General features: G+C 35.3%; 1 protein-coding gene across 1 annotated transcript in view; it reads right to left on the bottom strand.

The window, feature by feature from the left end:
* Nucleotides 1-24,582, bottom strand: part of KHDRBS2 (KH RNA binding domain containing, signal transduction associated 2) — a 518,085-nt gene that overhangs the window by 173,220 nt on the left and 320,283 nt on the right. Inside the window, exon 6 of the mRNA XM_088795635.1 lies at nucleotides 17,226-17,424. Within this exon, the coding sequence (XP_088651761.1) occupies nucleotides 17,226-17,424 (199 nt within the window). The remainder of the gene's footprint in view (nucleotides 1-17,225; nucleotides 17,425-24,582) is intronic.

Genomic DNA, 24,582 nt, shown 5'->3' with positions numbered 1-24,582 from the left:
ATCCCAGGTAAACAAAAATGCCATATAATATATGCATGTTACAGGAGCCAATAAGTGAAGTCCTTTCAATCTGTTTCACTCGGGTCCCACTCTCGCCTAAAGGTGACGCGCTTCAGAAATTGTACAATCTACACTGTCAGGATGGATCCAGGCTTAACTCTGAGAAATAGGTTGCAATTACATCTCTATAACTGCCTGTCCTTCACAGACTAGGGGGAGCCTTGAATAGGAACATTCCATATTTCCATGAAATATTACATCTATCCTTCTATTGAATTTTGTCCTGACTATAAAATCTGTCATTAAAATCAAGTGGATAACAGGCATAGTATACAAATAGGACTTTTCACCCTCTCTTGTCAACTTGATTATTATTTTAATTTCCATGCCCTTAATAGTTAACATTCTATAATACCTTATTTCTGAAGTCAAACTAGCATATTTGATCATAACTCTCCAAATTTAAATTTAATTATGATCAACATATTATATTAATTTACTATTATATTATTTTAGTTTTGTCATTTGTTGCATGGTTCTGATTTTTCCTGCTGAGCCTCTGTGAAACTGAGGTAATCTTGAAAGTCTCAGCTCTATTCCCCTCAGATTAAAAAAAATGACAGGAAGACATTATTTATTTATTTGTATGTGGAGTATCCTAGACCAGGAGTAGTTGACAAATAAATGACCAACTTGAAAGATTAGATTTTGTAGCCTGTTCCAATTTCTCACTTTATGGCTTCCAAACCATTACCTTGAAATTCAGTTGTTCCCTCTCTGCCTTACTGATTGCTGAAGTCTCTAAGTGGCCTTAATGTTAAATCTAAGGTGCTAAATTTTATAACAAGATCAATTTCCACAACATTTTTACTGCCAAATACATTTTTTAAAGGATGTGTTAAATTTGAGTCTGTCTGAAGCATGATGGCTAACAGGTCCTTTCAGAAGAAAACAAGTAGTGCACTTGTGTGAATATTTTTCTGACACTAGCTTACAATACTAGATTATTACAAATGGCAGGGACATAGCACTACCAGTGAGGTGACACAGGAGAATTTATCATCAGAAGTAGGTAGCTTTATAGAATATTGGTATTACTGTACCTACATTCTTCTAAAAAAATGAGGATCTAAGCTCATTTATCATTTAGCCAGACACTCACTTGCACAATGTCTCCGTCACCCAGCCTTCAGAGCTCTGCTGAAAATGACATTTTTTTCTTTAATGGTATTCAGCTGCTGCAGTGAACAATTTAGCAGTATGCTGCATCATATATGTATCTGTAAATTAAAAGGGCGGGAGAGGCTTGAAATAAAAACAATTCTATGCAAGCCATCATCCCTGAGAACAAATTGAGTAAATTTGATGGTTTTATGTAATATTCTATGCCTTCACTTTGACATGAATCTCCTCTGAGAAAAGGAGCAGCCTCAGGAAATTCACAAAAGCTAAAATTGCAGGGTCTTCCTTTTGCCACCTTTGCAGAAATAGGCTTCTTATTAATTTGATTCTGATATTTGTCGTGAAGTAAACATGAAATATAATGGATGCTAGACAATATGGCCCTGCCTCCTGCTTTTGTAAGTAAAGTTTTATTGGAATATAGTTACTCTTGTTCATTTGTGTATTGTGTACAGTTCCTTTTGTGCTACAAATGGCAAAGTTGAGTAGTCACGATAGAGATGGTATTTCCCTCAACGCCAAAAATATTTACTTTCAGGCCTTTTACAGTACAGTTTTACAGTAAAGGTTTACTGACCCCTGCATTGGATTGGCCATCTTGTGTACTCTCTAGATGTCCTGGTTTGTGTCTGGCTAAAGAACATGAAAGAATAGGAAGAAAGGTAGAAAGCTAGTAGGGATAAGAATGTCTAGAAAATATATTGGGATAATGACCATTCCACAATTCCGATAGAGTATGGTTTAAATGCTTTCCTAGGAGTAGAAATAGAAAATTCAAGGGACGCTACATGTAAGAGGAAGAGAATATTTCTAGTAATCAGGAGGTCCTGCTTTTTCTTCCTGTTGCCTTCCCTGCACTGTATTTGGGCCTTGTGTTTCCCTCTTTTGACTCAGCCCCTGGTCCTTCCCTCAGGGAATTACACTTACCCAGACCTATACTGCTCCCCTCAGGGGCTGTAGAGGTCCTGCAGACAGGGAAGTAACTCCTGACAGATAATAAAGATAAAACTACTAAGCGAAACAAAACGAAACAAACAAAAAAATGTGTTCCTTACTATTATGTAACTGGAAGAAAGTCTAAAATTGCCTTTGACAGATTGGTGCCTCTAAAAAAAAATAGTGTAAAGCTCACTATGCTATAGTGATGATATATTTAAACATCTCTTTAGAAAGTGGTTCAAGAACTTGGATGAAGAGAAATCTGTAGTCATGATATGACTACACTATTTTACTTACAGTAAAACAATAAAAAACATTTTCTTCTTCTAAATCTTATAAAATCTCGTTTACAGACAGTGTTTTATAAACAATTGCCTAAAATGTGTCCTAACTGAAGCTTTTACAATGATGTACATAAATTGAAAAAGGCATTTACAATAAAAAGAAGTGTGATAAACAAATAATATTAATGGTGGGGGAAATGTGGGGATATTGATCAAGGGTACAAACTCCCACCTATAAGATAAATATAAGCTCTAATGCACAACATGTTGACTATAATTAAAAATACTGTATTACATACTTGAAAGTTAAGAGCGTAGATCTTAGTGTTACCAACACACACACACACACACATGCACGCCCGCGTGTGCACACGTACACACACACGTACACACACACACACACACACACACACACACACAGAGTCGTAATAATGTGAGGGGATAGATGTGTTAACTAACCTTATTGTGGTAATAATTTGCAATATATATATGTACCTAATTATCACATTGTATACCTTATACTGACATGTTATATGACAATAATGTCTCATTCAAGGCGGAAAAAAAGAAATTAACTGCCCTATATATAAATTTTAAAAATGTTTTCTAGAATAAACCATTTTCAAGCCAAAAAAATAATAATAATCTTGAATAACATTCTATTTTTAGATTACCTAAAATGTTTTACACAACTGAAATTCTGGAATTAGTTCCAGAGCTTTCTTTAATTAATTTACTCTACCTTCCATAATGTTTCCCAGTGTCCCCTCTTTTCTATTTCCCTCCTATTGAGATTATTACACAAGCTTTCAGTGGCGCTTCTTGCCTCTGGTGTCCACCCGCTTCAGTTGGCTGACGTGTAGGCACATTCAAATTAATGCTCCATGTCAGAGAAACGTTTAACAAGTCTCCAGTAACAATGGACTTAATAACTAAATTCTCTTCCAAATATTTCTTCCACAGGCCACTTTATTATTTTGCTCCAACTTGTCTTTCAAGCCTTCCCTCTCCCCCGCCCACACCCGTTTTTATATGTTCACTATAGTCCGTGTAGATTTCACTAAGTGGTTCCTTGAAGATTTTCATTCATTCTTTCCTCATTGGTATCATTTAAAACTAATTGTCCAAAAGATATATATATATATATATATATATATATATTTTTTTTTTTTTCTTTTTTCTTTTTTCTTTTTCTCCTCAAGATTCCTCAGAGAGAGCAGAGCAAGGTGGATTGGGCCAGACCACTTGTCCTGAAATCTCAGTTTTGCTGCTGGTCACAGGGATGATGTTGGTTTAGCTACTCGATCTCTCTCTGCATGTAAACTTTGGTATCTCAGACAGTAATGGTGCTTAACTGGTAAAGGGGCCAACAGGATACCTAAGTCCATATGTATAAAACTCTTAGGCAAACACCTGCCGTGTGTAGGTACTATATAATTATACAATAGCTTTGACACTGAGTACCGCCCTTGAAATCTAACTTACGAATACTAGCTCTGCTGCTTACTGGCTCACCAATTTTGGGCATGCTAGTTAACCTCTTTAAACCTCAGTTTCTTCAACTGTAAAATGGAAATAATACCAACATAATAAGGTTTTTATAAAAATTAAATACTGAACGTAAATAATTTTGCATAGTGTCTGGCTTATAGATAATTATATTAGTTGTTTCTATTGTCAATATTATTATTATTATCATTTTTTTGCTACTTTTAATATTCTAGACTTCCAAACAATGTGAGAATGCGTCTACCGGTCCCAGCCAATACTATCTATCCTGACTACTATAAAGTTGAAGATTATCGGTTGCTTTTTCCCTAAATTTCTACATTTGTACAATATCAAATAGATAGCATTAGAACTAATCAGTTCTTCGACCTTTCTGAATGGAAACAAAGAAAATTTTAAAAAGTTAGTTTAAAGGGATTTCCAGCAGGTGTCATAACTACTCTACAGCCAGTTTGTAAGGTAGGTCAGGAAAACATCAGCATATATCTAACAGGGAAGTCTTGCGTTCATCCTCACAAATTATGTACTCTGCCCTGAATCTGTGAGCTTTGTTTTTTGTCTAGGTATCTTATCCGTTACCCTTTCAAAGCCAGGAACTTTTCCTTTTACATCTTTATATCCAACAGGCGGTTAGTCTGTTGGATATACACATTTGTCTGGCTCTGCTATCAGATAGGTGACTGATAGATTTATCTAATTTTTTGACCCCCAAATTTCTTGATGGGAACAAAAAGGCCTATGCCTGTTATCTTTGATTAAGGTTGTGAGATTATGTATAGCAAAGCCTAACAAACAATAGACATCTATTAAAAGTGACTACCATTTTTATCTCTCATTGTTTCTTCCCATGGAAATAACATAATATAGACTGGGCATTCAATAAATGTTACATTGAATTGAATCAACTAGCACAAGAGATTTTAATGTACTAAGAATTATCTCTGTTAACTGTACTGGCTATAAAAATTTAAGTTTTTTTTTCTGGTGTTTGCTTATTTATTTTTATTCTTGGTCAAAATCTCATTTGAAAATGAAACACAGTTAACTATAAGCTCATAAAACTAAAGTATTCATCTTTATCTTCTCATAATATTGTGTATGAAAAATTAGGAAATTGGAATCTTACCCTTTGAGCAACAGGGAGAGACTGATGATTTTAGGAAAACTAATCTGAATTTAGCATTGGAAACAGAAAATAAAGAATCTAAAGATGACCTTTAGATTTTTGAGTTTCGAGTAAACAGAAATGGACAAACCAAGGGGAATCCTAACTTGGGAGATGTTGATAAATGTTTCAGAGTCATGGCTGTAAGAAGAGAAATACTGTTTGAGTGGAAAGATCCACAAATAACTGGAGACTCTCGAACAAATAGGTCAAGAGGAAAGTCAAGGTTTATGATAGTTTTGGAGATGAAAGCTGAAAATGGGGTGTTATGCTAGCTCTGGAATGAGATTAGAATAGAAAAAAGCAGAATATTACTTGATGAAACTTGTTAGTTTGGGAAGCCATTTTCATGGAGATTGCTTTCTGGGAGGGAGGGGATTTAGTAGATTTATTTTGGGATGACATTTGCTGCCTAAATTACATATGAAAACTATCATATTATGTTGTCCAAAATTTAAGAATATATCTTCTTATGTAAAAGAAAATCTTAAATGAGATCTAGATATAGAGTGAAATACATTTTTGTTTCATTGTATTTAGACCTTTAAGCGTATAACTGTTCTATAATGTATTGCTTAAAATGCTTTAACTTACATTTGGAATGTAAAACAGAAGAGACATGTTTACTGAAAATCTGGTTTCAAATATAGAAGGAGTCAGTTCCTACTTAATGAGTAAGCACTTAGTACTTTTTACCTATTAAATCCCCAAAGATATCTCCTAAAACATTTTCCTGCCGCCAAGTTGTGCTTGCTACATTACAGTAAACAATACTGTCTTCACATCTGTAACTCCTGACTGCTGGGTACAGTATTAGAAAGAAGTAAGAGAGAACAGGGGAAAAGGATGCTCTTACATGATTTCCATAAATCCTATTTCCAACAAGGAACTACTCAAATAAATAAAGGAAAACTAGGGTTTCCACTTTTGTTTATATTTTGCTCTTGGCAAATATTTGTTTCTCTGGGAGTGTCACTAACTTAAAGAGATAAAAGACAGAGAAACTTCTAGAAGGCTGTTAGGTTTATGATGAAGGAAAACAGGATAACGAGAAATGTGAGTCCCATAAACCTCATTGCTGGATCTGATTGGGTTGAGGGCTCAAATATTTTCATATGTCACCCTCTCAGTCTACTCCCTATAAATTTTGGAAAAGTTTGAAACTCAGCTTCACACAGGTGTCAGATGATTAGTCTAGTTATTTGGAAGACACAGGAGTGAGTTTGTGGTTCCCCATCCTCCACCCCCGCTCCTTGTAATATTCCTTAGAAAAAGCATTGCAGCGAAAATCAGGAGACCTGTGAGTGGCATTACAAAGTGTGTGACTTTAGTTCAATCATTCATTCTCAGAACCTTAATTTCTTTCATGTTAAAATAAAGTAGTGGATTGGATAAGACACTTTATAACAACCAAAAGTGCATGACAGTCTTTTGCATTCAGGAAACTCTACATAAATAATGCAGCATGGTAGGTGAGGTCCATTAGGTTATGTTCAACTGTGTCTGCAGAGATGTGGGATGCATTGGGAAACCAGCATGATAGCAGGAAGAGTACAGGGAGTTCTGAAGTCACAGCTATCATCAGCTGTAACTGTGACAAAAGTGGTTTTGGTGCAGTGCAACTAGCTATCTTGAACAACTACTCCAATGCCTTGGCTAAGGAATCCTCTTAAATTCTAAACTTAAATGATTTAATTTGTCTATTTGTAAAATTCTGTAATACTGTATTTCTACTAGAATTTCACCAGTCTAAAAGTGGTACAATATTTAACAGCCGGAATGGCTCAAGCCCCAACCAATTAGATCTGAGATCTGATTAAGCAGAGTGGACACCAACTGGTTTTCTGTACTTGTGCAGAACAGCTGAATATATCAGTGGTGGGTACCAGTTACTATTCTGGCTGGTTATTTATTATACTGCAAAGGCATAAGTTTAAGCTGTTACTATTTAATAAAAATGATCGCAATGCAAGTGACCACCAGAAATTACAATGTGGGCTGAAATTACAGGAAAGGGCATTGGCTTTCATTTTCAAGTAGTTATATCTAGTACTGTTGCTCACAGGAAGAACAGCAAGAACATTAAAAGCAAAAATCTCCCTCATCTCTGTGACGCACAATCCTCATGATTCAAATTAGGTGAGTTTGTTGCTTCAAATTTTTTCCTAGGAAAAAACAAACGAACACACAAACAAACAAAACAAATCAGAAAAGATTTCAGGCTTATTCATAGAGGCAGAAAAGAAGAAAGAAAAGATCACTTGAAAGAACAAATTGCTCATCCTGCAGCATCCCTAGCCTTCCATCCAGCACTCATACCAGTTGGATCTGTAGCTCCCCAGCTCTGTTAGTATCCATGTGAGTGTAAAACAGAGAACAAACTTATTTTACATGGATATTTAGAAGTCTGAGATTCTGATGAAGAGTGAATGGAAATACATAAAGGAATATGGAGAAATAAAAAAGTATATTCTCTATTTTTTTTCTAAGAAATACAAGCAGAAGGGGTAAAGGAGGATCCTTCTCGTGTCCCTTCTCTAGCAAATAAATCCATAATATGGTTTCACATACAGAGAAAGTGTAGTTTCCCATCTTCAACAATGAGGAGAAATTGTTTTAATTCAAATATTGAGATTATTAGAAGTTATTGCAAAGAACATTTGTAGCTTCCCCAGTAAAAGCCTTTAGCTCATAAGATATGACAGAAAATAATCACAAAGATCTGTGACTGATGGAAAGGTTTAGCAGCCACTATTTTCCGCTGAATGAGGAATCCATACTGGAAGTGAGCCAAAATCTAGACGAGGACTCAATCCTATTTACCCATTCTTATTTGGTTTTCTGCAAATGCTATTGACAATCTAGCTAGCTAGGCTAGTGTATTTAATTAAGTTTTCAGAAAATTGTAAGGGTGATATTGACAAAACATATAGAACAACGAGTTTCAACCAGCAAAAGAAAAAATAAATTTTAGGATTCCTGGGTATGACTTGTCACCCTATGCAAGGTCTTGATATTTTCAATGCAGATACAATCATCAAAATCGTAATCAACTCAGAAGGGAAAAAAAGCAATGATAGAAAAACTATTGATTTATAACCAACATATCTTCTTAAGAACATTCCTCTAGAAGTAAATTAAAGCTCAAATCACTTTCATTATTAATCCTTAGGCCACGTGTATGAACCAAAGACAAAAATAATGTAACCTAAAATGTACTTACATGCTAAAAACAAAAAAAATAGTAGAATTCCCTAAGACTAAGGAGGCAATTTTTGGCATTTTTGCTACTGTTTTCCTCCCCATACCTATAGCAGACACTACAAAAATACTATGGACATTTTCCCTTAGCAGCACCTAGAGGAAACTCTAAAATACTTTATATGATACTTTCCATCAGCTAACAGTCAGCAAACAGACAAGAAACCTATTTTCATCCTGTAAGTGTTACAAAGGATATTACGTATCATAATTGTAAGATACAGGATTGACGATCTGTTGTGTTGTGGCCAACAGAAGAATCTGCATCTGTTCTAAAAATCACTTAAAAATCCAAGACATGATCCTAGAAGAATTGTTTCTTTAAGTTTCAACTTCAGAAGAAAATGCACACAATTCTAAAAGACGGACTTATATTTTGCGGGAAAATAATTTTATATTTTAATAGTGATCAAATATCATTTCTTTCTTGGACCACAGCAGTATTCCACTCATCTTCTGGTTTCAAAATATATTTCATTAACCTCACATGTTTTGATAATTTTAAATATTTAGTTACATTTCAAAACATAAAAATCTATGATACATTCTGGTAAATTACTCTCTACTAAGAGGAGACGAGAATTTGAAACGCAAACAAGAATGTTTAATGGAATACAAATATCTAATCTAGAAACTCTAATAAAAATCTCCTTTCATTGGGTGAAGGCTCTTGGCAATTACACAGAAAACCACCACAGGTGGCTCCCCTCAAAATAGATTACAGATCAGGCTCGTAATCTTTCCTTCCACAAAAATGGCATGATAATTGATTTCAATTATCATTTAATACTTATTTCCCTCTCCTGTCAAAAAAAATGTTCCATACACATGAAACTGAAGGTTGGCAGCCTGTACTCATTTATGGAATTTTAAGGACTATTGATTTACCAGTGAATTTTCTAGTTTTCTCATTGTTACTGGAAGGATGCCTCAGAGTCTGAATTAGATGATAAGATGGGCTGGAATGCCGATAGGCTTAGTTAAGACTGATGGAAAGAATTGCTTCTAAAAACACTGTCAAAATGAATTTTACAAATTAGGTTAACATGACTGATTATACAAAATTTCTCATATAGTATTAAACTCACATCTCTTCTTGCTTTGTTGTGCCCCCATGCAACTCTTTGATATCTGAGAATTAATCATCGGAGAAAACATGAGACGATTTAAAAATAAATTGAGTCTATGTCTTAGGAAACTAGAAACTATTTTGTGTACCTGAAGGTTTTCTGTTATTATTTGTTGGTTTGTTTTTTGTGTGTGTGCGCTAAAGCAACATATAAATGATCAGAGTGTTTATTTAAGCATATATTGATGTTGTCACTATATTTGCAAAGGGTGTGATGTTCTGATGGAATACTTGCAGAAGTTACGAGCCTTTTCGATGCACATTTAATTTTTCATACAGCCTTTGTTAAAAAGACATCATTAACTTTTATTTATTAACAGCACCAACATGGTTAAACATGGTCCAGAACAGACTTTCAAGACTAGAAAGAAACAAAAGTTACAGTCAGCTTTTTCTTTAAACAGTACCCCATCCCAATCCTCCAGCCCTCCATATACACTTTGCTACAAATGTTGCTATTGTTTTGGCAGATCCAGATTTTGTGCATCCTGAAGATTATACAATTTTGCATTCTATAAGAAAAAAGCTTATAAAATTATGAATATAAATTAAACATTACAGTGAATGTTTATCTTGAATGAGAAAGACAATCACAACCAACTACCAACTTTTAAAAGCTGAAAATACACAAATCTCAAAATCCAGAAAACAATTTGGCATATTTTTTAAACTGCATGATCTATACCCATACTACCTTTTCATGTTTTTTAGAGGCATAATTTTTGATCATCTTCTAAAATTATAATATTTTCTGTAGCAAGGACAGAAAATCCAGGTTTTTTTTTTTTTTCTTTTTTCTCTAGCACGGTTGATAGAACAATTTCGTTATTTTTGACAGTTTTGAAAAGTTTCTTTCAGTTTCCCAACTTACTACTGGTTGTGTTATAGGCTATTAGGATTAGTGTCAAATTGAGGGAAACTTCTATCACGTTTCGTTCATAGCTAAGCTGAGTGATAGGAAGAGTTTTACATAGAACCAACCTGGCCCAATACAGCTGAAAACTTTTTTTCCCACCATTAAATACATACTTTTTGCATCAGTGCTGCAGTTCACAATCAAATAGTCAGTCTTCCGTCCATGAACAGTTGTGTCATGACAATAGGTTAGTGAGTAAGAGTATTCCTGGAATCATTTCTATAAAATAATGTCAGGAATACCTAAATTATACAAATAAAAATATTCCACTAAATGCAAACTAAATGAATCTCCAACACAAAATTCAGTTAGGACTCTCACAAATAGCCATGCCCCCTCTAACACCATCTGACCAAATGAAAAGTGTGACAAGTGAGGAAGTGATCTCAACATATAGGAGGTAAAATACCTTGGTTTTGCAACAGAGATCTCATCCTGTGAGCACAATGATAGGACTCTCCCAGTGTCTTTGAAAGGAGCTTCTTTACTGCCTAGCCCTCCCTACTACCGCCTTTCCTTCTGTCCCCCAACTCTCACCCCCACCCATATACTAACATACCTTGGAACAAGCCTTGATTGCTTTTTCTTTTCCTCCCACATCCACTTGTCATTAAACCCTGTTGTTTCCATCTTCAGTGCTATCTTTGGCCTTGCTCAGAGCCAAGGCCACATCTCAGTAAAACTCACTCTTATTTAATCCCTAAATCTTCTCTTCTTTCTTCACTGTGTCTCCAATCCACTAAAAAATTGAGAATTATAAAATTCCCCCAAACCTTAGTTTACCCTCTGCTCAAAAACCTTTACATGGACTTCTATTATAATAAGTAAAGTTATGATGTCAGCATTTTAGGTTACCTATAACTCCATATTATTTCCAGTGCTATTTTACAAGACCAGTGCTCTAACCCCTGAGCATAGGGCCCCTAGTGCTATTTTAAAAGAATTCTTGTTTCCCCAAATTGCCTTCTCAGATTTTTTAGATTTGCTTTGAAACGTCCCTTTTCTTGCCCTCCCACTTATTATCCCTTTTGCATAGCGCTTCCTCTCTTTTCTCTCTACTTTTCAAAGTTATACTTACTCATCTTTGTTTGCTATTATTGTTTTCCTTACCCTCTTAGAGGTTTCTCTAAAGCACCCATGCCAGTAGTGATAATTCCCTTTGGAGCAAGTATAATGTCTTTTTGGCACTTAATATATGCTATGTTGTACTCTCAGTCATTTAATATTTATATAAAATATGTATATGTATGTGAGTGTTAATATGTATGTCTTTCTAACAATGTCATAAGTAGGTTAAATTCAATTGCTATTAGCAAGCACTTTACTTAGAATTGCAAAGATAAAATACATTTAAGAAACATTTCCTGCCTTTAGGATGTTTAATCTTCTAAGAAAGAGGAGATACGAGCAAAAATTACCTCCAATAGAGGAAAAGAGTGAGATAGCCCTATACAGAAATTGCATGCCTTAGTTGTTAGACTAATCTTTGTCTTCCCCACTAGATGGCACACTTGTGAGAGTAGAGACAGTGTCTCTCTAATCACAGTTTTTATACTTCCAGCACCTAGTTTCTAGAGGTATTGAGAGGTGTTCCAAAATTGGAGGTTTTCATGCAGGGGCTGGGCAATGTCCTAAATATCGCTAAGCGAATGCAAAGAAGTGTGGATAGGAGGTATGAAAGACAAATGATCTGTATATATATGTGTGAGTTCTCCATGAGACAAGCACTATGTAAAATATTTTAATGTGACAAAGATACAGAGGTTTTAGAGACAGAAAACGAGGTGAAAGTCTGAATTCCAAGCTTCAGTTTCCTCTTCTACTAAAATAGTTAATTAGTAACTGGTTGGTTGTGTTATCAGAGATTAAGTAAATTAGTATACAGTGACTGGAACCTAGTAGTTTAAGTTTTAGTTTACTCTCTTTTAACACCGTAGAGCTAATGGACTTCATATTTTGGTGTGTGAGTGTTTTTTTTCCTGAAATCTACTTTTCAGTTCCCTAAATATACTTCAATCATGATGATGGATCTCTAAAATGTAAATGTATTCTTCTTAACAGAAGATCAATGCAAAGAAAATTTAAAATATTTAGTCTGGATCAGGATGTGTAACAAATGAAAATTCACTTTTTTTTTTTTTTTTTTTTTTAGGCCTAGCTAACACTAATGATGGTTTTAAACAGAAGTCTTATTTACAATAAGCTGTTTCTTGTCAGGCAAGCTGCAAGGAGTGGATTTGATTACCTATATGCAGTCTGTGTGGCCAGAAAGTTAATGCTGAGACTCAGCAGGGAAGAAGGAAGAGTCTGAAGAGTGAATTGGCTTGTAGTGCCATTTATAATAAAAGGGACCTTTTCTAAGAAATTTTATCTGAAAGTTAAGAACTCCTTGAGATTTTCACCATCAACTCAGCACGGTGCCATTATTTTGTTATTAAGACACTTAAACTTTGTTTTTCTTACACCTTCCAGAGGAATCAATAATTTAAAATTAGAGCAGAGTAACAGCTCTTCAGTGTTAATCTGGTTTGGTGCTGAGACTTCAAAAGATTGCTGTCAGTAGTTTACAGCTGTGTAGTAAACTTTGTATCTACTCATTGGATTGTTTATAGAAAAAAATTAAAAATAATGACATGTGACAGGTTTTCATATGGCATTAAAGAGTTTTTTAAAAACAAGATCTACTTTTTCCTGTGATCAACAGTATGTTATCATGCATTTACTTCGGTATACCTGCCAAGTTCATAATATTTTCTCCTTCTCTGAAACTAGTGTCACTCCCATACTAGCCTTGGGGTTAGGGCCTTAAGAACCATGCTTATATTTTGTGAAATTCACCTCTACCTTACACTCACCACTGGTGGCTGATCCCAGACCTCATTTCCAGAAACTCCTGCCCTACTGTCCATAGCTGACTCACTAGCATTAGAACCTGACGAGCCTGGGTGAATATGATTCTCCTACCTGGGGATCTAGATTAGGACTGAGAGACAGCCAGCCAATCAGTCCCTGTAGGTGACAGGAACGGGACGTGTAAATTTGGCAGCTCTAGGCTGGACATATTTTACCATGTGCTGACCCATGTTGATTAGAGAAGCCCCAAAATCCAGCCTGTAGATTAAAATGAAATAGAAATATAGATGCTGAGAAAAAAAGAGATGAGATATGGGGAGAAACTCTTGATAGTTTCTAGTTCTTTGGCTCAGACCTTTCTTAAGGCCTGATGGCATTCCTATTATTGAAGTTCATGATGTTACAGTCATATATCATCCCCCAGGTGTGTTTGTTCATTTGTTTACTTAATTATTTATTACAAAAAGAAGATAAAATTTGTTTTGATATTTGCAACCAATGATGCCCAATTAATTCACAAACATGACTTTAACGGGTCCATAGCTTATCCCGGACTGAAATTAAAGAATATTTTACGTGATGGAGGTTTACATAATAATTACTTTTTATTGAATGTCTATATGTTCTAGGTAGTTAGGCACACTTATAAGTGCTATGAATGTTATTTTTAATATATTATATATTATATACATAGTATATTATCTCTAATATCAACGCAGTTTTGTGAGGCTGATGGTTATCTCCAATATATAGAAGGGAAATCCAAGCCTCAGAGTGTTTGTAAATTACACAGCTACAGACACAGCTAGAATTCAAATCAGGACGCTACTGTCTATTTCCAATGTCAGGTCCTGTCCCCACAGCAACACAACAGACTTCCCTGAAGGCCAAACACCTTCAAACAGGATTTCAAACTGAACTTCCCACTTCCCCCGTGGTACTCCTCATTTTAATAAATGACATCTCAATTTAACCCAGGTTCAGTTTAACCTTCACTTCACAAAAATTATCCTTTATTCCTTTCTTTTTTTTCACACATCCTACATTTATTCCATCATCAAATTCTAATAGATCATTTTCACAGTACACTCAGAATCTAACCTCTTCTCATCCATTCCAAGCCATCATTTTGTCAGTGGGAGATATTGCAATGAGTTACTCACCAGTCTCACTTGTGTCCACCCACCCCATATTCTGTTCTCTATGATGCAGGCAAGACAAACCTTTAAAAATGTAAATCCAGGGGTGGCCAGATGGCTCAGTTGGTTAGAGCGCAAGATCTGAACAACAGGGTTGCCAGTTCGATTCCCACATGGGCCAGTGAGCTGTGTCTACCACAACTAGATTGAAGACAACGAGCTGCCTCTGAGCTTCTGGAGTAGTGGCCGGATGGCTCAGTTGGTTAGAGCACGAGCTCTCAAAACAAGGTTGCCGGTTCAATTCCCACATGGGATGGTGGGCTGCGTCCCCTGCAACTAAAGACTGAAAACGGCGACTGTACTTAGAGTTGAGCTGCGCCCTCCACAACTATATCGAAGGACAACGACTTGGAGCTGATGGGCCCTGGAGAAACACACTGTTCCCCAATTAAAAAAAAAAAAGAATATATATATATATATATATATATATATATAGTCCCTTTCTTGTCTTGAAATAAAGATCTCATCCCTTTCTTGCACAAAAATTTCCAGTAGTAACATGAATCGTCCTGTCCATCTCTTGACCTTATCTACTACCTCCCCCTCATACATTTTGCTCCAGCTTCAGTGCCCTCCTTGCTCATCCCCATATATTTCAAGCGGGCTCCATTTCAGGGCATTTATGTTAGCTGTTTCTTTAGAGGCAGCCCCTTGGCTTAGACTTCCCCCTTCATTTGCCAAACTTTCCAGTTCAGAGCAACCTTTCCTAAGGTCCCATTCTGCGGTAGTGCCCTCCCTCTACCTCTCTTGAGAGCTCTTGTTCTCTACCTGACATTACTTTATTCCTTTGTTTATATATGTTTGTTTTCTGTCTCCTTCCACTAAAATCCAAGCTTTATTGAAAGCAGCTATGTGGTCTGTTTTGTTTACAACTACTTCTCTAGGAGCTTCAGAACAGTGCCTGAAATAAGATAGACGCTCATTAAATGACTGAGTGAATGAATAAAAAGGATTAGATAATTTAAATATAAGTACAACATTCAGATTACATGACTTTACATATACGTTTTCTTACTTTAAGAACCAACCGTCCTCCTTGATTTCCACCTTTCAGAATATAACCTATTCTACCCATGTTCCAATAAACTCTTTATGCTTTCCTAGATTACTCTTATTTGCCTTGTATTCAGGTGACTTATTGACTATAAACTGGAATGCATGTGAAAGGCTACAACTTTTTGCCTATCTTGTTCTCTTTCCTGGTGCCCTATATATGCCTTATACATTCTTTGATTAATAACAGTGTTGACCACTATTAACCAAAAAGCTTTTCCCTTTCTTTAATTTTTGAAATAAAGATCTAACTGTTTAAGACTCTATTTGGAAGACAAAAACGCCATAGTGGCAATGTACATAAAGATGGTAAAGCTAGAAGGTTCTTCAGAGATTAAAACATGATCCCATTTTCCCTGTTGCAGATTTTTAATTCATTCACTTAACAAGTACTTATTTTGTATATACGATGTCTCAGGGAAGAGGTGGCAGAATCAAGACTAAACTCTGTATTTCATGACCTGTGGGCTTGGCTTGTTTATAGAGTAAAATGTGTTTTCTGCTTCTGATTTTGGACCTCCCATGTTGTCCAAGATTTTAAATATTGAGACCTGATTTTGTATAAAAGATACTTTAGAAGAACACATCTACACTTTTCCAATAGAAATGGATTCCTAACAATATTTTTTCTTCACTCTTGCAGGAATTAGTTATTGTTTCCTATTTAAGCAGTAACATTATTCCCCAAAACTAACTTAATCTCCATATTAAAGTAGTCTTAGTGACACCTATCAACCATGCTCATTTTATTATTGGTTTAAATTTTACTTGGTGATTAACCAGCCCATAGAACATTTACAGGTTTTGAGTGTCCAGCATGTGACAGTAACTGTCCTTGAAGAGTTTATATTTAGTAAGTAATCACTCACAGACGACATAATGTTTGTGGGTTGTTGAGTGAAACAAACATCTAGATCAGGAGAGTAACGTGCTGCAGAGGTTAACGGCACGATGAATCTGTTTCATAGGATGATGATCTGGCTTGCATCAATACACCCTGACATTTAGAGTGGACTTACTATGGTTATACAAGTGAAGGGGAAACTGTCCCTTTTTACAATTTTCACAATGTAGTAGGAGAAATGGATACAGGGACTAGAATGCAATGCCACCTGTGGAATAGTAGCAACCTGGATGGAAGGTCAAAGGGTATATCAAGCAATACAGTGGATGGTAAGAGAGGGGGGTGTTTATAGACACTGCACTTCTTCTACATTTTTTTTAAATTCTTCATATCTGCCAATCCCATATCTTTCATATACTGAAAGAGAGTGTAAGGATATTTAAAGGAAAGACCAGCCACATTCTCATGCATGATTATCAAAGTTTGTAATATACTCCCATTATATTTGTCAAATATTTCTGAGGTTTATGCTAACTTTCATTATGTCCCAGGAGAAGCTTCTAAATATATGATAATTTACATTATGTTCATAATTATTTCCATTTTGAAAGTGATAGAGTCTTCTAAATATAAGAAAACCTCAGGATATTTTGATTCTTAAAACGCAAGCTATTTAATTGGTACTAACAACAAGCATGGCTCCTGTAAAATGAAAGCTTTTGCCAAAATGTTAAGGTTTAAATGCACTGCTTTAACCCTGTTGCAAATGACATTCATTTTTGGCAACACACATCATTTACTATATTCAACATATATGAATATCTTTGAGGTTTAGTTTGTTACCCAATTAATTTAACTCTTCCTCACAGCTGATATCTCAAGGGTACTTACATATTCTTCATAAGCCTCATGGGCTGGAGGAGGAGGTGCCCTGTATCCTGGCACTGCTGGTGTCCCCCGGGCTCTCGGGGTAGGGACGCCTCTAGCTACGGGGGGTACTGGAAGAGCTCCACGTGTCACAGTGGTCCCTCGAGGAGTGAGGACACCCCGACCAGGTGGTGGGGGAGGAGGAATGGCACCCCCACGGCCCCTAGGAAAAATGGGATATATACAGATGAGAAACAAGTGATGTGAGAAAGGGACTGGAACAGAGAAAACTCTCATCTTACGGTCTGCATACAATGGGGAGAAAACCAAATTTATGTCAGCACGCATGTGTGTGTGTGTTTATGTGTAATTGAGATTCTCTAGGAGACAAAGTACTTTGATCTCCAAAGTTGAATAAATTTTATAAATACTGGTTGTGACTTAGTGATAAAAATGTAAAATACTTTGGTATTTTTTTCTTTTTTAAAAATATTTTTATTAAACTATAACTAACACACCGTATTATATTAGTTTCAGATGTAATTTATACACCATGATAAGTCCAGCAACAATCTGGCACCATACCACTCTATCACAATATTATTGACTATATTCCCTATGCTGTACATTATATCCCCATGACTTATTTTTCTTATACCTGGAAATTTCAACCTCTTATTCCTCTTTACCTTTTTAACTCCCCTTTATTTTTTTTTTCAATTACAGTTGATATTCAATATTACTTTATATTCATTTCAGGTGCATAGTATGGTAGTTAGACATTTACATAATTTAAGAAGTGATCCCCCTGACTAGTCTAGTACCCACCTGGCACTATACATAGTTATTACCATATTATTGACTATATTTCCTATACTTTACATCCTAATGACTATTTTGTAACTACCAATTTGTACTTCTTAATTCTTTCACCTTTTTCACCCTGTCCCCCAACCCCCTGCCATCTATCACCCTAGTAAACCTAGTACCCATCTGACACAATACATAGTTATTACAATATTATTGGCTATATTTCATATATTCCTTATGCTATACCCTATATTCCCATGACTAATGTGTAACAATAAATTTATACTCTTAATCCCTTCCCTTTTCTCATCCACCCTACCAATGACCCTCCATATGGCAACCATCAAAATGTTCTCTGTATCAATATGAGTTTGTTTTTGTTTTGTTTGTTTGCTTGCTTGCTTTGTTCTTTAGATTCCACATATAAGCAAAATCACATTGCGTCTGTCTTTTTCTGTCTGATATACTCTACTTAGCGCAACACCCTCCAGGTCCATCCATGACACTACAGATGGCAAGAACCCATTCCCTTCCATGAGCGAGCAATATTCCATTATATGTATGTACCACCATATCTTTATCCATTCATCCATCTATTGATGGACAACCAGGTTGCCTCCACATCTTGGCTATTGTAAATAATGTTGCAGTGAACATATAGATGTACACATCCCCTTGAAATAGCATTTTGGATTTCCTCAGATAAATACCCAGAAGTGGGGTTACTGGGTCCTTCTTTTGTCACTTGTTTTGTCTGCTATTCATATGGGTACTAGCTTTTTACTCCTCCATTTTTATGAAATATCTATTTCCATCACTTTACTTTCAACCTATGTGTGTCTTTTGATTTGAACTGGTTCTCTTGTAGGCAGCATATGTAAGGGTCTTGTTTTCTTATCCATTGAGCCATGCTAGCTTTTGATTGGAGCATTTAATACATTTATATTTAAAGTAATTGTTGACAGATATGTTGCTATATCCATTTTATTATTCATAAGTTTGATCTTTTAACACTCCTTAAAATACTAGTTTGGTGGTGATGAACTCAGCTTTTTCTTATCTGGGAAGCTCTTTATGGCCTTCGATTCTAAATTATAGCTTTGATTGGTAGAGTAATCTAGGTTGTTAGGTCCCTGAAATTCATCTCTTTGAATATTTCTTGCCAATGCCTCTGGCCTGCAAAGTTTCTTTTGAGAACTCAGCTGACCGTCTTATGGAAGCTCCCTTTTAGGTAACTAACTGCTTTTCTCTTGCTGCTTTAAAGATATTTTCTTTGTCTTTAACCTTTGGAATTTTAACTATTTTGTGTCTTGGTGTGGGACTCTTTGGGTTCATCTTGTTTGGGATTCACTGTGCTTTCTGAACTTGTATGTCCACTTCCTTCACCAGGGTAGGGAAGCTTTCTATCATTATTTCTTCAAATAGATTTTTAATTCCTTGCTCTCTTTCTTTTCCTTCTGGTACCCCATGATGCTAATGTTTGTATGTTTGATGTTGTCCCAGAGTTCCATTAAATTATCCTTATTTTTTGGATTCTTATTTTCTTTTTGCTGTTGATTGGGTGTTTTGTGCTACCTTGTCTACTAAATCGCTGATTCAATCTTCTTCTTAATCCTCTAATGTATTCTTCATTTCAGTTACTGTATTCTTTTTTTATGACTGGTTCTTTTTGTATTTTCTATTTCCATATTTATGTTTCCTATCTCTTTGTTGAAGTTCTCCCTGAGATCATTGAGCATCCCTATAACCATTGTTTTGAACTCTGCGTCTGGTAGAGTGTTTGTTTCTATTTGTTTCATTCTTGTTCTGGAGCTTTGTACTGTTCTTTCATTTGGGCCATGTTTCTTTGTCTCCCCATTTTGGCTGCTTCTCTGTTTTGTTTGTTTGTTTGTTTTTTAAATGTATATGCAGGGTTTGTACGTCTCCCTGGCTGGCCTTATGTAGTGGTATCCTGTGGGGCCCAGTGGTGCAGTCTCCCTGGTCACCTGAGCCAGGTACCCCAAGTGTATCCCTTTTGTGGGTTGTATGTACCATCCTGTTGTAGTTTGTTATGGGCTGTGTGTATGACAATGGAAAGGACTGACCTTCTGGCTGATAGGTTGTAAGGACTGGCCTTGACTACTGTGGAGGAGCTGCTGTATAGGGGCTGACTCTACGGAACAGGATTCACTTTAGCAGGGATCTGGTGCCTGCCCATTCTGCTTTTTGGGTGTGTCACCATTGTATGCAGCTGCATGGTTTTAAGACTTGGTCTGAAGCCAGTGTGTGTGTGTTTGAGATTCTTTAGTATGTAAAATACTTTGACCTCCACAGTTGAATTGTGTAAATATTGGTTATGACTTAGTCATCATGAGAACCATGTAAAATACTTTGATACATTTCTTTGTAAAATTTAAAAAACATAACCAAACCAACCAAACACACAAAAATGAATGCATTCTGATGTTATTCCAACCTTACCAATGTGACCCAAATGAGAGCATTGTCTATAATGTGACTCACTGGACTATCTATGAAACTGAGCCACTAAATGTCAGTGTCTCCTCCATCCTGGAGGTTATTGATGTGCAGTGCTGTCATTCACACACACACACACACACACACACACACACACACACACACACACACACGGAAGACGAATGTGTCTGTACTTCAATACTTAATAAAATGTGGAACAGTAACCATAGAGATACTATTCTGTTTATTTTAGTAGTTTAAGATTGAGGTCACTTGAAATCACAACTCATTGTCACTGATTTATTATCATGTTTGTAATCCCCTGAACTGGTATAGTCCCTACTATAATTTATTTTCCTCTGGTAACTATGGTGCTAGTGAAATACATTAGGACTCTGCAATAAAAAGAATAGACTGAATACTCTGTACTACAATGCTTTACACAAAAGTAACATGTACTAAAAGCTGAAGATCAAATAGATGCAGCCAACTTTTATGGTATGCTGAGACCTCTGGAAAGGTTGAGTGCTTGTCTCAAGTCTTTGGGCAAAAGCATGGTTATTTCATTTTTTATTATATCTGAAAGGCTGGCCTCAAGAAAGCACTGATTTCAGCAGGAACACTAAAGCTTTGGGAAAAATAATGATCATTGGGATGTCAACAATCACACTGTTCGGCTGAACCCACAGATGGGGAATGTAGGTTATGCTTTCTGCTATGAATAGCAGTCAGCTGGCTCTTTCTTACTTGCAGAAAATGAGCTTTTACAAGTGAATAGTAAGAATGCTGGTAAAGCTTTTAAAAGTTTTAAATAGATTACAGAGTTGATGAATAGAGAAATTATCAGAGAACTTTTGTGAGTCTAATGTATAGAGAAGCTCTATTAAATTGAGGGAAGGTGAAATACAAAAGACCCACAAGGCCAGGTGACTGCTTCAAGCTTAACATAGCTAAAGAGACAATATTCTACATTACCATAATATAATGCAATATTTTGTATTATCACAGTAAGATAAAAACACATATATAACAAAGGATGCAAAGAGCAACATTACCTTCACTAAGCCAAGCACCTATTTTCTCATAAATCGGGTGAGCATACGTTCAGCTTTGCTCAGAATAGTTCTGATTTACAACTGTTATCCTAGCTTTCTATTTAGTTTAGCATTTTAACCCTCTCAAAAGTATCCATGTGCGGCTAGTAAATTATATGTCACCCTACTTTAAACAATATTCACGAGTCCGGGGTATACCATGGAATGATCACAGGTAAGTATTAAACTCCCTGGGCCTGAGGGGGTTATTTTTCCTAATGGGTAAAATCAGATTTCTGAATTTGTAACAGTTCTTCCTGTTTTACAATTGTGTGATGCTTGCATCAAATTTAATTGCTTCGTCAACTGTCTCCCAGACATGTAGTCCTAGCAATCCTGTCTCTTGAATCTGACTCATTACTTCCTTTCAACTATGTCCTTTCCCTGGAATATTAACCCCATAGCTCTTCTCTCCAATCCAACGCAAGGTTCATGCCATCCTTTTTAGGCTAGAGCCCCTGACTGAATCCATATCACAGTATTTTTTTCCTTCATGTTTCTGGCTTCTTATAAGTCTGCCACCTTTAACTCTTCAGCCTCTGCTCATTCTTGAATTGAATATAATGTAAAAATTGCTTTTGCCACTTTGTTGGAAATACTCTTGACTGAGCTTTTCAGTAGGCTACTGATTTCAGAATGCACTGGATTCATTTAATCCCTAGTCCACTGCACCTCCCTTATATTTATCATTGTGGACTACTATCTGGAAAATGCCTTCTTTGGATTTTATGTCTGAGCTTTTCTCCACATTTCCTCCCTCCTCGTTTTTACTCCTCAACTTCCTTCACTGGTTTCTCTATTTCTGGTCCCACCTTGGAATATGCTGTGCCCATTTTCTGTCCTCTATCTGCTTTCTTTTTCTCATGGTGCACCCTGCAGTCCCTAACTCTAATAATGGCTATTATTTATTTCCTTCCTAGCATATCCCATAATCTAAATCATGGGCTTTATGTAAAAGGTTCCTTAATTTGTCTGAATATTACAGCTACCTGAAGACCTTTGAAAAATTCCAAATTCTAGACCACAACCTAAAGCCAATTAAATCTTAATCTCTAGAGGCAGGAAGCCCTCAGTGATTCTAACATGCAGACTGTCTGGGAGCCTCCCTGCTTTATAAGCATCATCTAATTTGAAAAATCTTGACAAGCTTGTCATGTAGCCATTTCTAAGCTATTTTAAAGGTTGAGAACCAAGGCTCAGAAAGTACAAGTTACCTTCCCAAGGTCACACTAGCACATTCATAGAGCTAGGATTAATTATAGGAATAATTACAGCATTCATTTAACTTGGCCATTCACTTAATTTAGTTGATGATATAATAATCTCTAACCAGGCTAGATAGCACAGACTTATCCTTGTCTTGGGCCATCTTTCTTCTCCAACATCTAATTGGGCACTACTTCCTATAAATTCTAATCTCTGATCTACTCCTGTATTTCTACACTCCAAGTGGTGTTCATTTCTCTTTTGGATAATGGACTTGTCTTCTCCCTTCCAGGAGTCAGTGTCTCTCTGTTTCTGTCTCTCTCTTTCTCTCAATGCTCTAATTTTTCTCTATCACCCACAGCGATGACTGAGTAGTCTTTCTTTAGAAACAAATATGATTACTTTCCTCCTTAATAAACTCCATTAGTTCTGTGCATTCATTCTCATTATAATAAAAAAAAAAGCCTTCAAAATCTGCCCTTAATGTTTTATTTTCCACTGTTTGCTCTCACTCAAAGTATAGTGGTGATGTGTGTTAGAGATGACATATATCTTAATTCCTCAGTTATTGATATAAATTACTATAATATACAGATGGAATGTATTTTCTCTGGTATGTATTATTATCACAAAATTAGTTTTCATAGATGTGTCTATTGAAACATAAATTCCTCTAATTAAATAAATTTTCAACAGATTATTATATAAGTTTAAAAATATTCCAGGTATCAACTTTTTTTAATATAAGTGTAATTGAATAACATAATCAATTTGTAATTTACTATATATGTACAAGTTAGCATCTATTAACTTATGTGTTTAGGAGCTTTCTGATCAATATGATTTTCTGTTTAGTGGTTTCCTTATTCTTCCTTATTTGTAGATACATTTCATCATGCGGTTTTGTAGAGAAGACAAGAGTTCTGCTCCATTTACTTTCATTACTGTTAATACATTAAAGATATAAATGCAGTATTGGAAGTGAGGTTTAAATTTCAACATTAATTTTCTTTTCTTTTTATAGATGCAGTATTAGAGTTGTATGATATATGGGATATTAAAAAAACAAAAGCATTCAATCAAATTTTTATTTTAAGATAATTAAAAATCTGGTCCATAATGCACTATTTTTTATTAAATCATCAAAGAGATTAAAATTTTAATATAAAACTACTGAAATTGAAATCTTATATGGTTCACTCAAATATGGCAAATGTAATATTACATTAAGGAACATCAATAACAAGATAAAATTTATTAATACAATGATTTTATAATATCATAAGCTGGTCAATGAATTATTTTTAAAAGTGGTCCCAATTTCAAATAATAAAGAGTAAAAACAAACTTATCTCCTTTGTAGACATACATTTTTTTAACTATAAAGAGTAACAAGTTTATGATTAAAACCATATGATTTAATCAGTTAAGGTACCTGCTATGTCATTTCACCACCTATCATGATGAGGTTAGAACCATATAAGGTTTTATTAAAATGCTGATTCCATAAAAAACATATATTTATAAAAAAGTTACATCACATTAATTTTTAGCAATTAACAAATGTTTCTAGATAGCATTACAGAGGTCTGTCTTTTTTCCAATTTTTAAAGGTAAATATGTAAAAATAAGCTCTAGAACACTTCTGAAATTTTATCTGTAGTCAAATGTAATTTCCAGAATTGCCACCTTTTACATTTAGATTGTTATTGCCTTGGTATTTTATTTGGAAATTTATTATTCTTAACTTTTTATGATAAATTTGAAACTGAGGTATTCATGATTTAAATATTTATTAAAGTAGTAATCTTTTG

The sequence above is a fragment of the Rhinolophus sinicus genome, chromosome 2 (assembly GCF_057876585.1).
Source record: "Rhinolophus sinicus isolate RSI-liver-muscle chromosome 2, RSI-T2T, whole genome shotgun sequence".
In the NCBI taxonomy this organism is placed as follows: Eukaryota; Metazoa; Chordata; class Mammalia; order Chiroptera; family Rhinolophidae; genus Rhinolophus; species Rhinolophus sinicus.
Note: the sequence above shows the minus strand (reverse complement) of the source record. Positions and strands in the feature narration are given on the sequence as shown.